At 41.1% G+C, this 11,972-nt stretch overlaps 1 protein-coding gene across 4 annotated transcripts in view; it reads left to right on the forward strand.

The window, feature by feature from the left end:
• Nucleotides 1-1,293: 1,293 nt before the first annotated feature.
• ACOT9 (acyl-CoA thioesterase 9) overlaps nt 1,294-11,972 on the forward strand; it is a 21,426-nt gene continuing 10,747 nt past the window's right edge. For 2 of the 4 annotated variants that reach the window (XM_009321130.1, XM_009321132.1), the window contains exons 1-5: nt 1,311-1,375; nt 2,944-2,970; nt 5,992-6,037; nt 9,705-9,875; nt 9,970-10,007. In XM_009321130.1, the coding sequence (XP_009319405.1) occupies nt 1,366-1,375; nt 2,944-2,970; nt 5,992-6,037; nt 9,705-9,875; nt 9,970-10,007 (292 nt within the window). In that variant the 5' untranslated portion in view covers nt 1,311-1,365. Of the gene's footprint in view, nt 1,376-2,943; nt 2,971-5,991; nt 6,038-9,704; nt 9,876-9,969; nt 10,008-11,972 lie in introns of all 4 variants that reach the window. The other 2 variants (XM_009321129.1, XM_009321131.1) reach the window with 2 other exon arrangements.

Genomic DNA, 11,972 nt, shown 5'->3' on the forward strand with positions numbered 1-11,972 from the left:
GGCGCTGTCAGGGCGCGGTCCCCTAAAACTTCCAGCAGCGCCGCTGGCAGCGCGGCTTGGAGTGACGGCGTCTGGCCTCGCCCGTGCTGGCCCGTCTGTGTGGGGAGCGCCTGTCACCTCGCTCAGAGCCCCTGAATGGCAGCAAGCTTGGTGAGACCCTGCGGGGGTGCAGGCTGGGTCGAGCGGGAAGCCGTTTGCTGGCGGTGCCGCGAGACGCGAGTTGAGTCCAGAAGCTGCATCAGTTATAGAGAGTTTTCGCCATTGCCGTTGGTGTCACCTCTGGTGCAAAAGAGACTCTGCTGGCTTCTGGGGTTTTTTTTGTGTGTGTGTGTCCCCTTTTACTCTCTTAACTAATCCTGGTATACCTGCAGGCAAAGGAAGCTTGTGTGTACATGATGTGTATGTGTAGATATGTACGTGAGGGATAATGTATATAGAGATGTGTGCGTGGCCCTGCTTTTCGGCTGGTTCTTGGGGACTTGCCTCTTTTTCTTTTTTTGAGGTGAAACCCCGCCTCAGCTGAAGAAAATTAAGGGACAGGTAACCCATGTTCCTTGTCAGGATAACGCTGTGAACTATCATGAGGGGTTTTACTCCTGCTGACCCTCTGTGTATTTTTGCGTTCCCACAGTTTTGCTTGCCTGGAGGAGTCGCAGTGGCGACTGCTGAACACTTGGTTGAACACTTACTGAATTGCTGGGCAGATTACATTCTCTCGAAGGGTTTCGTGGTTGTCCCTTCTTGCTGAACAGCTAAGAGGATTATATCCTGCACTTCAGGCTTGTTCTGAGTTGCAGTAGTACAAGCCATGGAGGAGAATACCAGGCTTAGCTAGAATGGGACTGTGTGGGAGGCCTTGTGATATCCTTCTTGGGATATTCCACCTTCCACCGCTATGCGCACCAGCCAAGTGCAGGAGAAGCGTATGGTTAGGGTCACGGATGATTTCCCAGATGCACACGGACCCCGTCTGTGTTAGGTTGTCTACAGGGTAGAAGCTGCTGTTTGGTCTAAGCTGGTTGTCTCAGGGCATCTGAATAGTCAGTGAAGAGAACAATTACCATCAGTGAATCATTCTTCCTTCCTGTTTTCAGATAAGGACAGGTATCAGCTGGAATTTCAGCTGGCTTGAACTGTTGTACGGATTGTATCTGGTTCTAAAAGTCAGGCTAAAAATAAGGAGTGGGGTTTCTGAAGTAATCGGCGCCATTCCAAAAATAAATCCTAAATTATTTCCATGGCATTAGTTTTAATGACACTAAATTCTTCCGCTCTGCCTATAGGTTGTGCACCATGAGGAAGCTTCCTTCTGTTCTGGCTAGGACACTCACTTCTGGGACCAGTGGCTCCTCAGTACTTCCTGACATGTCTGAAGGTAAAAAAATTGGCTGTACTTTGGAAGATTCAGAAATGTTTCTAAGGAGTTTATTCTTTCAGGTGGTGGCCCTTCATGTGTTGATATGGTTTGGATAATGGACATGCCCTTGACAGTTAGCTCATAGTGAGTTTAGGAAGTAGCAGAAAATCACTGTGTGTGTTTGGAGATCAATGGCAACAAATATGCATAATCATTGAAGTTGCAGATTTAGGGGCTCGTCTGGTTCTTTAGTCTTGGAAGAGAGAGTGTGATTCTTTTCTGGAGGGACAACTGCTTCTCAAGTTGGCTCTAGATAGGAAGTCAACACAGTACAGACAGGTACTATGGTGACTGGAGAGAATGGCCAAGAAATGGAGGAACTGAGTGGAAATAATGTCTTACAGAACTTCTAATGTGTCAATACCATTCATTTCGTAAACATAGAGAAATCTTTTAATCAGATCAGCAGCATTGCCTCGTGAAAATGCTCTTGTCAATAGAGCTTTGTGTTGAAAGATTGTTTTAGCGCTCTAATAGTAATAAACCATAATGTTCCTCTTTCAGAAGCTTTTAAAAAAGTTTTCTTGCATTCTAATCCCATGTACTGAGAAAAGGGAAGGAGGAAAAGGGCTAGAGCCAGGCACAAATAATTCCTTCGTGGAGGCTTGTTTCTGAGATCTTCTTTTCCCCTTTGTTCTCTAAATAGAAACCACAGGTTATCCAGTAAAAGAAAAGGAGGGTTATTCGTTGTTAGAGAACTTTTTTCATTATTGTTAATAAATAGTAATTTGGGAGGTTAAAGGGGAGAAGCAAGGATACAGAATATTGCATACTTGCAAATATTACACTGCTCTTTTATTTGGATATTTGATAACGATACCACCTAGAAGGCCAGTAAAAATAGTGAAGAAGTGAGGCCATCCTGGCCTTGCCTCTGATTTGTTTCCAAGGAATACTAATATTTTTTGGGCTATAATAACTATAAATATTTGAGATTCTGTTCCAAAATTTTAACATTTAAATAATGTTATGCAAACTTTTGCTGATATGTAAACTAGTTTCCTTTAATTTGGTATCCATGCTTTCACAAACCAGCAAATACTTATTCTTTCTAGCTTTTCACATGCTTCCTCCCAACTTTGGGTCCCAGTTGTGAATGCCCTCACTTCTCCCATGGCTCTCCCAAAGGCTACACCAAGCAGGACTTTGGACGTTTCCTCTGAGATAACTCTCATGCCGCTTCCTGAAAAATGCCCCAGCTATTCTTTCCAAAGTTAATAGCGTTTGTCATGGTAGCACCAAGTTTGAAAAACAGATTGGAATTACACTGCAAGCAGATGCTGCACAGAGCCAGTAGACAAAGGAACTGGAAAGCTGGCTTTGAAGGAGAGGACGAACTCAGTTGGAAACACAGAGATACTGACTGTAAATCAGGCAAGGACAGGTTGCCTACAGTTGCTTACTAAAATTAAGGAACGTGTGTGTAAATGGTACTCAAGCAGGTAGAATAATCGGGTAACCCCTTAATAGATGTAATTTGCATTTTTTAAAAATTGTTAATCTAACCTGTGTTTTCCACTCCACAGGTGACTTACCCATTCACGTGAATAATGGTGTGTTGCGGTAGTCTATACATATTTTAGTATTTGCTATAACTCTAAACTTACTCAGCTACTGTTTTTCCTTACTTCAGCATTCATGAAAAAGGAAATGCTATTCTTCTTTTCTGTCGACTTGCTTAAAGCCCCTTTGCCTTCAGTGAATGGCTCTGATCTTATTTGTGGCAATATTGTTGTACTGGATCTCTGTCAGCACACTGTATTTCTGGTGGCGTGCTGGATAACACGTTTCTAAGAGGCTTGTGGGATACAAAATCTCTTACACAGCAACTCCTGCAGTGCTTAGCTTCATGTTAGACATTTGAATCTGTGTCTTTCACTGAAGTCCAGACCAAGCTCTATACCAAAACTGGTGGTAAAATACATCCTAGCGGTCTACCTGAACCTGGATGCGGCCTGGGGAGGCACCAGCACAAGGGGGCATGGATCTCATTGGCAGAGGTGAATGCAGTGACCTTGTCCAGCTGCCCCCGTGTCCTTCGTCACAGCACGGTGCAAATAAACTCAGGCCCTGCTGCTCTGGCATTAGTGATCCACTGACCACAGTTTAGGAGATACTGTGAAATACGCAATGTGGTAATGATGGATAAAACCCATTTGCTGTGGTTGTTTTGCACGCCTAAGACATTTCCCAACTGAGAAAAGAGAGTTTATGGATTCTTATGCTTAATTACTTATTCGAATTTCTGTTGTAAAATAATTAATATCTGGAAGAGCAATATAGTTTTCCCAGTGAAAAAAGAGACAAATTATGTACTTAGGAGCCTATAAAATGGACTAGATTTAGTTTGGCAAAATTTTAGAAACACTTTATGCTTTGTCCTTTTATTGTTAAAATAAAAATTACGTGGTCTCAGCTGGGCAAATGTTTACTCGTATGTCTAAAATGGAAATCAGAAGTATTGAATGGGACTAACAGTGTATATACATGTTTGCAGGTTTGGACCCGAGATTTTTTTCAGAGCTTTTTACCTCTTTAGAGTTGAAAGGGAAGAGAAACCTAGTTTAAACAAAGAGAAAGTGCTGTTTATTCCCCCTCCATCCCAGCACAGAGTGGACGCTGTTGGAAAATTGAGGTTTTGTGTTCTAGAAGCTGTAACGGTATTTCTGCTAACACTGTATTGGTTGGATGCATGCTATGGCAGCTTCACAGGTGGGGTGTGAGTAACAGGAAAGTAGTACCTATTCTGTGAACAAGCCCGCTGCTTCTTAAAAAAAAAAAAAAAGAATCAGACCCTTCCCCCTTCCGAAAAAAAACCCCCTCAACTCTAAGATTTTCAATCAGTTGCTTTCGCTGAAATTTTTTTTGTTCTCAGAATTAGTAGTGGAACTCTTCTAATTTCAAAACATGTTTTAGCCTAATTTCCTAAAGAAACGAGGCCTAAGCAAGCTATTTTGTCTTTGTCTGCCTATCTTCTTGTCCCCCTCTTCTTCCAGAGCCTTTTGTTGCTTGATGTTAGCCAAAACAGATGAGCACAAATCTCGAAGAGAAACGTGTTTCCACATGCTTTGTGAAAATTGGCTCGTGAATCAGAGGTTCATTAGGGTGCCAGAGCTGGCGCTGGCATCAGGCACGGACCATGGTGTTTGCTGGCAGTTGGCGAGTGACTGGAATCTATGTGCTGGCTGGCAGTCAGCCTTGCGTAGCTCCAGGCTTAACCACAGCTCGTGCTGGTGCTTGTCTAGGGGGCAGGCAACACAGAAGCAGGCTGGGGGTGTCTGAAGCTGAAGGTCTTGCAGGGGAAGGAGCAAGAAAGGGTAGGTTAGGGGTATTGCAGTGGTGGAGGTGTGGGGACTCGGGCAGGAAAGCAGCAGAAACTGAAGTGACTATATGGGGAGGAGAGGGGCAGAGCCAGGTGGATCTGGCTGAGGGAGGGGTATATGATTTAAATACCTAGGAAATCAAGCTCTGCTTACTCCAGGGTTCACAGGACAGCTTGCTGATCACTGTGAATGCTCTGACCGGGCATTTAGTTTGGAATGTGCCAAGCCTGATGATGTCTCATAACCTAAAAGTAAAAAGGATCAGCTTGTGAGTCACCAGCAGCCCTTTTTCTGTTTCACCGTAAAATTTGGGGTTTTTTTGGTAGCCGTTCCTTGGTCTGTCCCTAGCTATTTTGTCCTAATATTTGAACCCCCTTGTATAAAAATCTTTGTAAATAAGCAAGGAATCCCTACTATCCAGTTCTCGGCTTTCTTCTGTTCCGAGTCTGGGAATTGTTGCTGCTTGTTTTCAGGTATTTCCAGATAGCATACGTTCACCTGCCTAATAGTGATAAGAGTAGTTTGATAGATTTGATGGGACCTTAGCACACTTAATAGCCTCATCCAAGGAAGGAGTAGAAAAACTGCTTATGCAGATTATTTCTGAAATTTAGGAAGAACTTGTGCAGAGCTAGCATTAACTCTGATAGTGCAGACGGTGTCAGAAGCAATTTTATAGGCCTGTCTCCAGTGTCTTAACACTGTGTTCTTTGAGGCTGCTAAAACTTTAGGCTATGAGACCCTGCTGGCAACAGGCAATCGGCTGACACTACCTGCCCTTCATGGGTGGGATTATTTAAAAAGTACTCTCCTCATTCCCTGTCTCCCAGCTGCACCGTTCCTTTCTACGTTCTTTTATGACTTTCTGATTTTTGTTATTTCCACGGTTTGTTTGTGTTGAGGCTGAAATATTTTCACATCAAAATTTCTCAATCTGATCTTGATCTGCTGTCTCTTTCAGTTGTTAATTAGCATTGCCGGTGTTCGATTGCATTAACAAATGCTCAAGATGCATTCTTTGTTGGCTGTACACAGTAAGCTACAGAATCATGTTACTCAACCCATTATTGTGATATGCCTACTAACAGCATCAGCGAATTTGGCCAAACTTCTGTTTCTGGGCTGCTATTTGCATGAATTTGCTTAATTTTCCTGTTCTGGGATGAGGGTTGTGCCTTTTAGCACCAGGCAACCTCATGTTCATCACCTGCAGAACTAAGCTTGATTTGCTTTGATTTTTTTTTTTTCCAGTGCGGAGCAGATTGAGGGATATAGTGGGAGCATCTACCAACTGGAGGTACAGTGTACATTAAATGTATTTTAATTTATCTGTGAAACCCGGGGAGAGCTCAGGGTTGTCGTAGTGGAAGTTAACGATGTTAGCTTGCTGACTGGGGAAGAAAAAAGATCCAAGCTAAAAAGTAATGCAAACAAGGTTTCTGAATTGTTACTTTGTGGGTCACAGACTTCTGAGATTTCTCTTGCAGAAGATCTTTAGCACCAAAGGAACAAAATACATGATCTTGAGGCTTAAAAGATTCTCCCATTAGCTTTGAATCTGATGGAAGTTTAAGAGCTGTAGAGTCTGACTTGAAATGTTATGTTGCTGTTACCTCTTGACTTACCTGTTGGTGGATTACCCACACGGTGGACTTGTCCTGCACTGGATTCAGAGGCAACTGAGCTGGTTCAGCATGAAGCAGGCTGCGTTATGAATGGCCTGGCAGCACCCATGTCACTTTGGAAAATTGTCAGCTTGAGGTCTGTGTCTCCTTAGTCAGGAGCATCTCGGGTATTTCTTTTCTCGGCTATAAATTAATTTTAGGTTAATTTACATACGGTTTAAATCATTGATGTTTTGGCTTTATTCAGGTTACCTTCCTCCCGCTCCATTATGTCGAATAAGCCAGAGTTGACTGTAATCCTCTACTGTTAACAATTCTGAATAAGTCAGTATAGCAGTCTGGGGAAATTACATATTGCTGTTTGGTTGGTCCCATATTTATTGTATTGATTGTTGATTTCCTTATGGCTGTGTTTGCTGAGCTCTTGTTTCACACTTTGTGCACTGATGGGGAAACGGAGAGGCCTGTCTGGATGGAGTGTCTGATGTCCAGGCCTTCTGACTAGGTTTGTCTAAACAGGATTATAGGCACGCTAAAGAAGATGCCTCAATCTGGGAAGCTGATTTTTGCTTAGTAATACTAGTATGTAAGCATGAGGGGACTTGAAATTTTTGGTAGGTCAGCTGAAAAGGGCTCTAGAATTTGATTTTTAAAAAAGCCTTTCCTGCAGCCCAGAATGGCTGGGGAAGAACCACACCATAGGGAAATACCATCCGAGGATCGAGATTTGAGAGGGCTCTGGTCAAATCTGATCTTCCGTCCGTTTCTTTTCCCCCACTGCCCCCGCTCTGGAAGGAGAGCAGACTGAAGCCAGGATCACCACAGCAGTGTTTTTCTTAGATAGGTGCGTCTCTTGTGCTGTATAAAATACAGCAGACATGGTTTGCAGAGTACTGTGTGCTTCAACTACCATGAAGAAGTAAAGCCGGGGAGCCCATAACTGGGAGTGCTTGAGAATGGCGGATTTAATATAGGGAGGTTTGGAGGCCATGGATCATGTAGCCTTTGAGATCCCACTTTTAAAATGGAGTGACAAAGAGTTGATACATGTGGAGACTGAACAGCCAGTGCTTTAATCGAGTTAGACCACAGAATGACTAAAGAGGACAAACCTAAGAGAATAGCTTGATAGGGGTCCCGAAATGGGAACTAGGGAAGGACTGATGTGCATACATCTGCATTGCTGGGAGAGGGGAGAGATGCATGTTGGAGGAACGCCTTTGGCTGTTAATTTTGCTAAAAGGAAACTTTGGTTCATGATTTCTCTTGTAAAGGCCAGTGGCATTTTGTATTAGAAAGAAATATCTTGCTTATGTATTTATTCTGGTTTTATACTTAAATTGTAATTAAAATTATTAATCTGTTCATTGCTAATTATAGTCTAGATAGAGTTGTGGCCATTTCAGAAGTAAATAATGTCATTTCTCAGAATGTTTAGGGCAGGTATTAGTTAATACTTAGATGAAGTATTGTTACTGTATGACCGGTACTGCAGTGTGTAAGAGTATTTATCTGTTGAAAAATGTTACTGCCTTGAGCCTAATACTTCCGTATATTGAAGAGTGCGTTCTGAAGCTGAAGTCAAGAAGAGTTCTGCTGCTGATCTCGGAGGAGCCAGGATGGGACTGGTGAAAACAGAATATAGTTAAATTTTTGTTGTTTGGTTTCTCTGTGTTTGTAGACAAATTTCTGATTTACTCTCTGATTAATTTCTCTTAAACCTTTCACTGAAAGACCTTGGAAACAAATCTTTTAAAAAGCATAAAGGTGCATCATCTTGGACATACATCTTTCCTTAGTCATCTAGTATGTTTCATTTCTATGCAGTGGCATAACTTCAAACATTAACACTCTGGAGGAGGTTGTTACCTTTCTATTTTCTCTGAACTCTGCAGTAGTCACGTTGCCCAGATGAGGTAAACCGTATTTCATATTTAAAACAAACAAACAAAACTAACTGAAATTTTCTGCTAGACTTTTACTCTCTTTGATCATGGATTATTCTTATTTCCCCCAAAATTATTAAACAGAAAAGAGGGAATATAAATATGTTGAAGCGTGACTGCTTTGTGCCTCTCCTCTTCCAAAAAAAACCTCAAGCCAAAAAAGTCTTCATCTTAAATGGTTAATGCCCAGAATTCATCCAAAGTCAAAACTTAAGACAAATTTTCTTTTTGGTGAAAAGGTTCTTTCTGTTGTTTTCTCTAAGTTTTTTAAAAATTGGTTTTATTAAACACAATGGCACTCAGATCTCAGCAATGCAGCATGCACAACTGAATGAATGGCACATATCCACAAGTTTAAAATTAAGTTTGGTTACTTAGTGTTTTATGCCTTCTCTTGCTTTATGAAATGGATTCATAGTCTTGCATACTCCTTGGCTTTATACTGGAACTGTTGCATGTTTAACCCTTAGGTTTTTAATGCTTTGTTGTTGATTCTAGGGATGTTATGAAATACTTGCTTTATTCAGTCAGGTTGCACTTTTAAGGGGAGGGAACTTTGGAGGAACAGGTAAGAGCGAATGTTGGGCAAGACTGTTTCATCTCGTAGATACCTGTGCAAGGAACCAAGTTGGTAGATTGGAAAGAAGTGACAGTAAGTTGGCTCTTACTGCCTTGTGAGAGTTGCAACCCCTTTGACTTGGTGGTGCTGGAAAAGCAGCTCTGAAGGGGTAGTGCTCCCTTTTCTGTATTGTTTCTTTCTGTAACTTTCCCGTACAGTTGTAAGATGACTGGGTAGGAAGAGAGAGAGAGAAATAGATTAATTTTCCCTTTCTTCTAGCTTGCTGATCAAGTGTATGCTGTATGAACTGACACTGTAAAGGGAGAAGTCACCTGTGGATGATAGCAAGTCTTAGCAGATTAGTTCTCTCTGTTGTTAGTACTAACCAACACTATACATCTGCTTTACTTCTTGGGAGAGATTGTAAGTTGACAGTCAGTCCTTTAAAATTGGCACTGTAGGAAGAGTTGTGATACAGTAGCTATGGAAGACATGAATATGCACAAAACCTCATAGGTTTAATTATGTCTGATTTGTTCTTTTCAAGGGGAACCATTTTGGTAGCATTCAGAATTAGATAAATTTTGTTCATCTTGTTAGTGCAAAATATGTGCTTGCCACTTGTACACAAAACTATTTAAAAGTTTTCTGCAGTAGTCTTGCTTAGCATATCTCATTATATGCATTTCACTTTCTTTTCAAGGCACGCTTACTGTGTCTTGCTATTTTTACTACTTTTTTGTTTCCATTTTGATAATCTTCAGTGTGACATCTTTTAGCTAGGGTTGCAGTTCTGTTGTCATACTTGAGACAGAGTGTTTTTTTTCTTACCAGGGATCATGTGCAAGCAATGCAAGAAAGAAAAGCTCTTCATACTTTACTGGCAAAACGGCAGGAAGATCTCCCTCCTAGGAGAATGAAGGATAGCTACTTGGAAGTTATTCTGCCTCTAGGAAGTCAACCTGAAATAAGAGAAAAGTACCTGAACGTACACAACAGTGTAAGGTAACAAAGCAACCGTGTTACGCATACAGGTAAGTGTTAACTTTCATTTACTATGGATGTAGGTATTTAATTGTCAAAAAAACCTATCTTACAGGTTTGGAAGGATACTTGAAGATCTTGACAGTTTAGGAGGTATGTATCTACGCCCTTGTAAAGAAGGCACAAGTAATGCAGACAAAGTGAGTTTGAGTACTGTTGAGCACTGTGTGGTATGATATAATAGGACCTCAGGAAGGGAATCACATCAGTGCGCTATCTCAAAGGGGATGGAAAAGAAGAAAAGATGCTGATGCTGAAAGAGAAGGAAAGATGACAAAGAACAGACAGAAGCAAAATTGCTCAGCTTCAGCTTCTTGCCTCTGCCAATTTTGTAAAGGACCGGCTACAAGAATAATTTACTGAGAAATGATCCTGGATTATGAATCTGCATTGAGTGTTAAATCAGAGAAAATTTGCAGAGCACACTATTTCAAATTAAAACATGATTTTTCTCTTAAAAAAAAACCAAAAAACAACCAACACAAACCCCGACAGATAGTGAGGTGCAAGTATTTTAATCTTCCCTTTGGGGAGAAGAAAGTATAATCTGGAAAGAACAGAATGTATCCATTGAGAACACATGAAAAACACTCGGTATAGATTCTTGGGTTCTGTCTCCAGATTGATGTTAAGGGTGAAAGCAACTCAGTTGTTTCATGAGTTAGCTTTCTTAATTTTTTTCTCCTTTTCATTTATTCATGGTCTTTAAAAGTTCAAGATCTTTGACTTTTGTTTGCAGCTAAAATAGGTGCTAGGTTGTTAATACAACTTGAAGATACTTTTCTCTTACAATGTCACCAGGTGACTTCCTTCTTCATCAGAATTCTGTAGCTGGTTGGGAGCATTGTGATGGAGGTTTTTGACAAAGAATAAGTGCTTATTAAGGGAAAGTTCTGAATAGAACAGCTTTTTTGGCAGGAAAGAAAGACCTTCTGTGGGTCCACATGGGCAAAATTGAGGAAGGCAGAGAAACAAGTGAACGCATGTCACCTATCTATCAAGGGTAGACAAAATAGCTAGGTGATTTATATTTCTTTCTGGATGTGGAAGATAGTGGCTTCAGTATCTGTCCTGAATTAGAAAAGGAGACTTGAAACTGTTGGATACCCTCCATTGGTAGATGAGATGAGCCTGTTTTTCATCCTGTGCCTTGTTTATTTTCCTGGAAGTCTGTGAAGATCTTAGGTTTTTCCCTGTTGCAGCACAGAATGTCTTTGCCGTGTTTGTAGTCATACTGGGCTTCAGTCAGTTCCACTGGGGATGTATCGTTTCGAGTTAATCAAGATTCTGTCCCAATTACAGAATACTCAGGATGGTGGTCAGCAGTTTTCACAGGAAAATGTACCGTTTCATCCCTCCCCTCCCCCCAGTATATTCTGTGATCTCGGCAGATGTACTGCATAAAGGTCTGATTGACTTCTAGTTTTTTGTCTTTGGCAATGGGATTCAGATAAATCCCATTCAGACTCTTACTAATCATATTGATGACATGAGTTGATAGGCATAACAGTTTTTAGAATTGTGACTTCAGTAATTTTAGGGAAAAAATTCTTAGATTACCTGGAAGGACAGAGATCTTCCTTCTCTCTTATCTCATTAAGTACAAACAGATACTTTTGATTATGGAAATCTGTGTTGAGTGAAAATCATGAGTGCTAGAAAAAAAAAATCTTTGCAGCCTTGTATTACTCTAAGGAGTCTGTTTACTTGGATGTGCTCTTATGAGCAGAGCTAATTAATTTAAATAGTGGTTTGGCTAGTAGTAATTACAGTGTGATAAATACCTCTGACTATGCTTTCATGCCTGTAAGGCACAGTTTATCTAATCTGCATCTCTTTAAAGGAATCAGTATTTGAAAAATAAGTCCTCAGATAGCATGTATCCTTGGACAACCGGCATGAAATCAAAACAGAAGGTAGGAAGGATCTGAGACAGTGGGCTGCAGGGGTAGAGGGAAGAGATTACGTGGGATTGGAAGTGGAGCGATGGGTTGATTTAAAATGCTCAGCTAAATTTCTCTTTGTAGTAAGTAGATATGCATGTAACCGAGACAGCTG

This window comes from Pygoscelis adeliae, unplaced genomic scaffold (genome assembly GCF_000699105.1).
Source record: "Pygoscelis adeliae isolate BGI_AS28 unplaced genomic scaffold, ASM69910v1 Scaffold53, whole genome shotgun sequence".
Classification (NCBI taxonomy): domain Eukaryota; kingdom Metazoa; phylum Chordata; class Aves; order Sphenisciformes; family Spheniscidae; genus Pygoscelis; species Pygoscelis adeliae.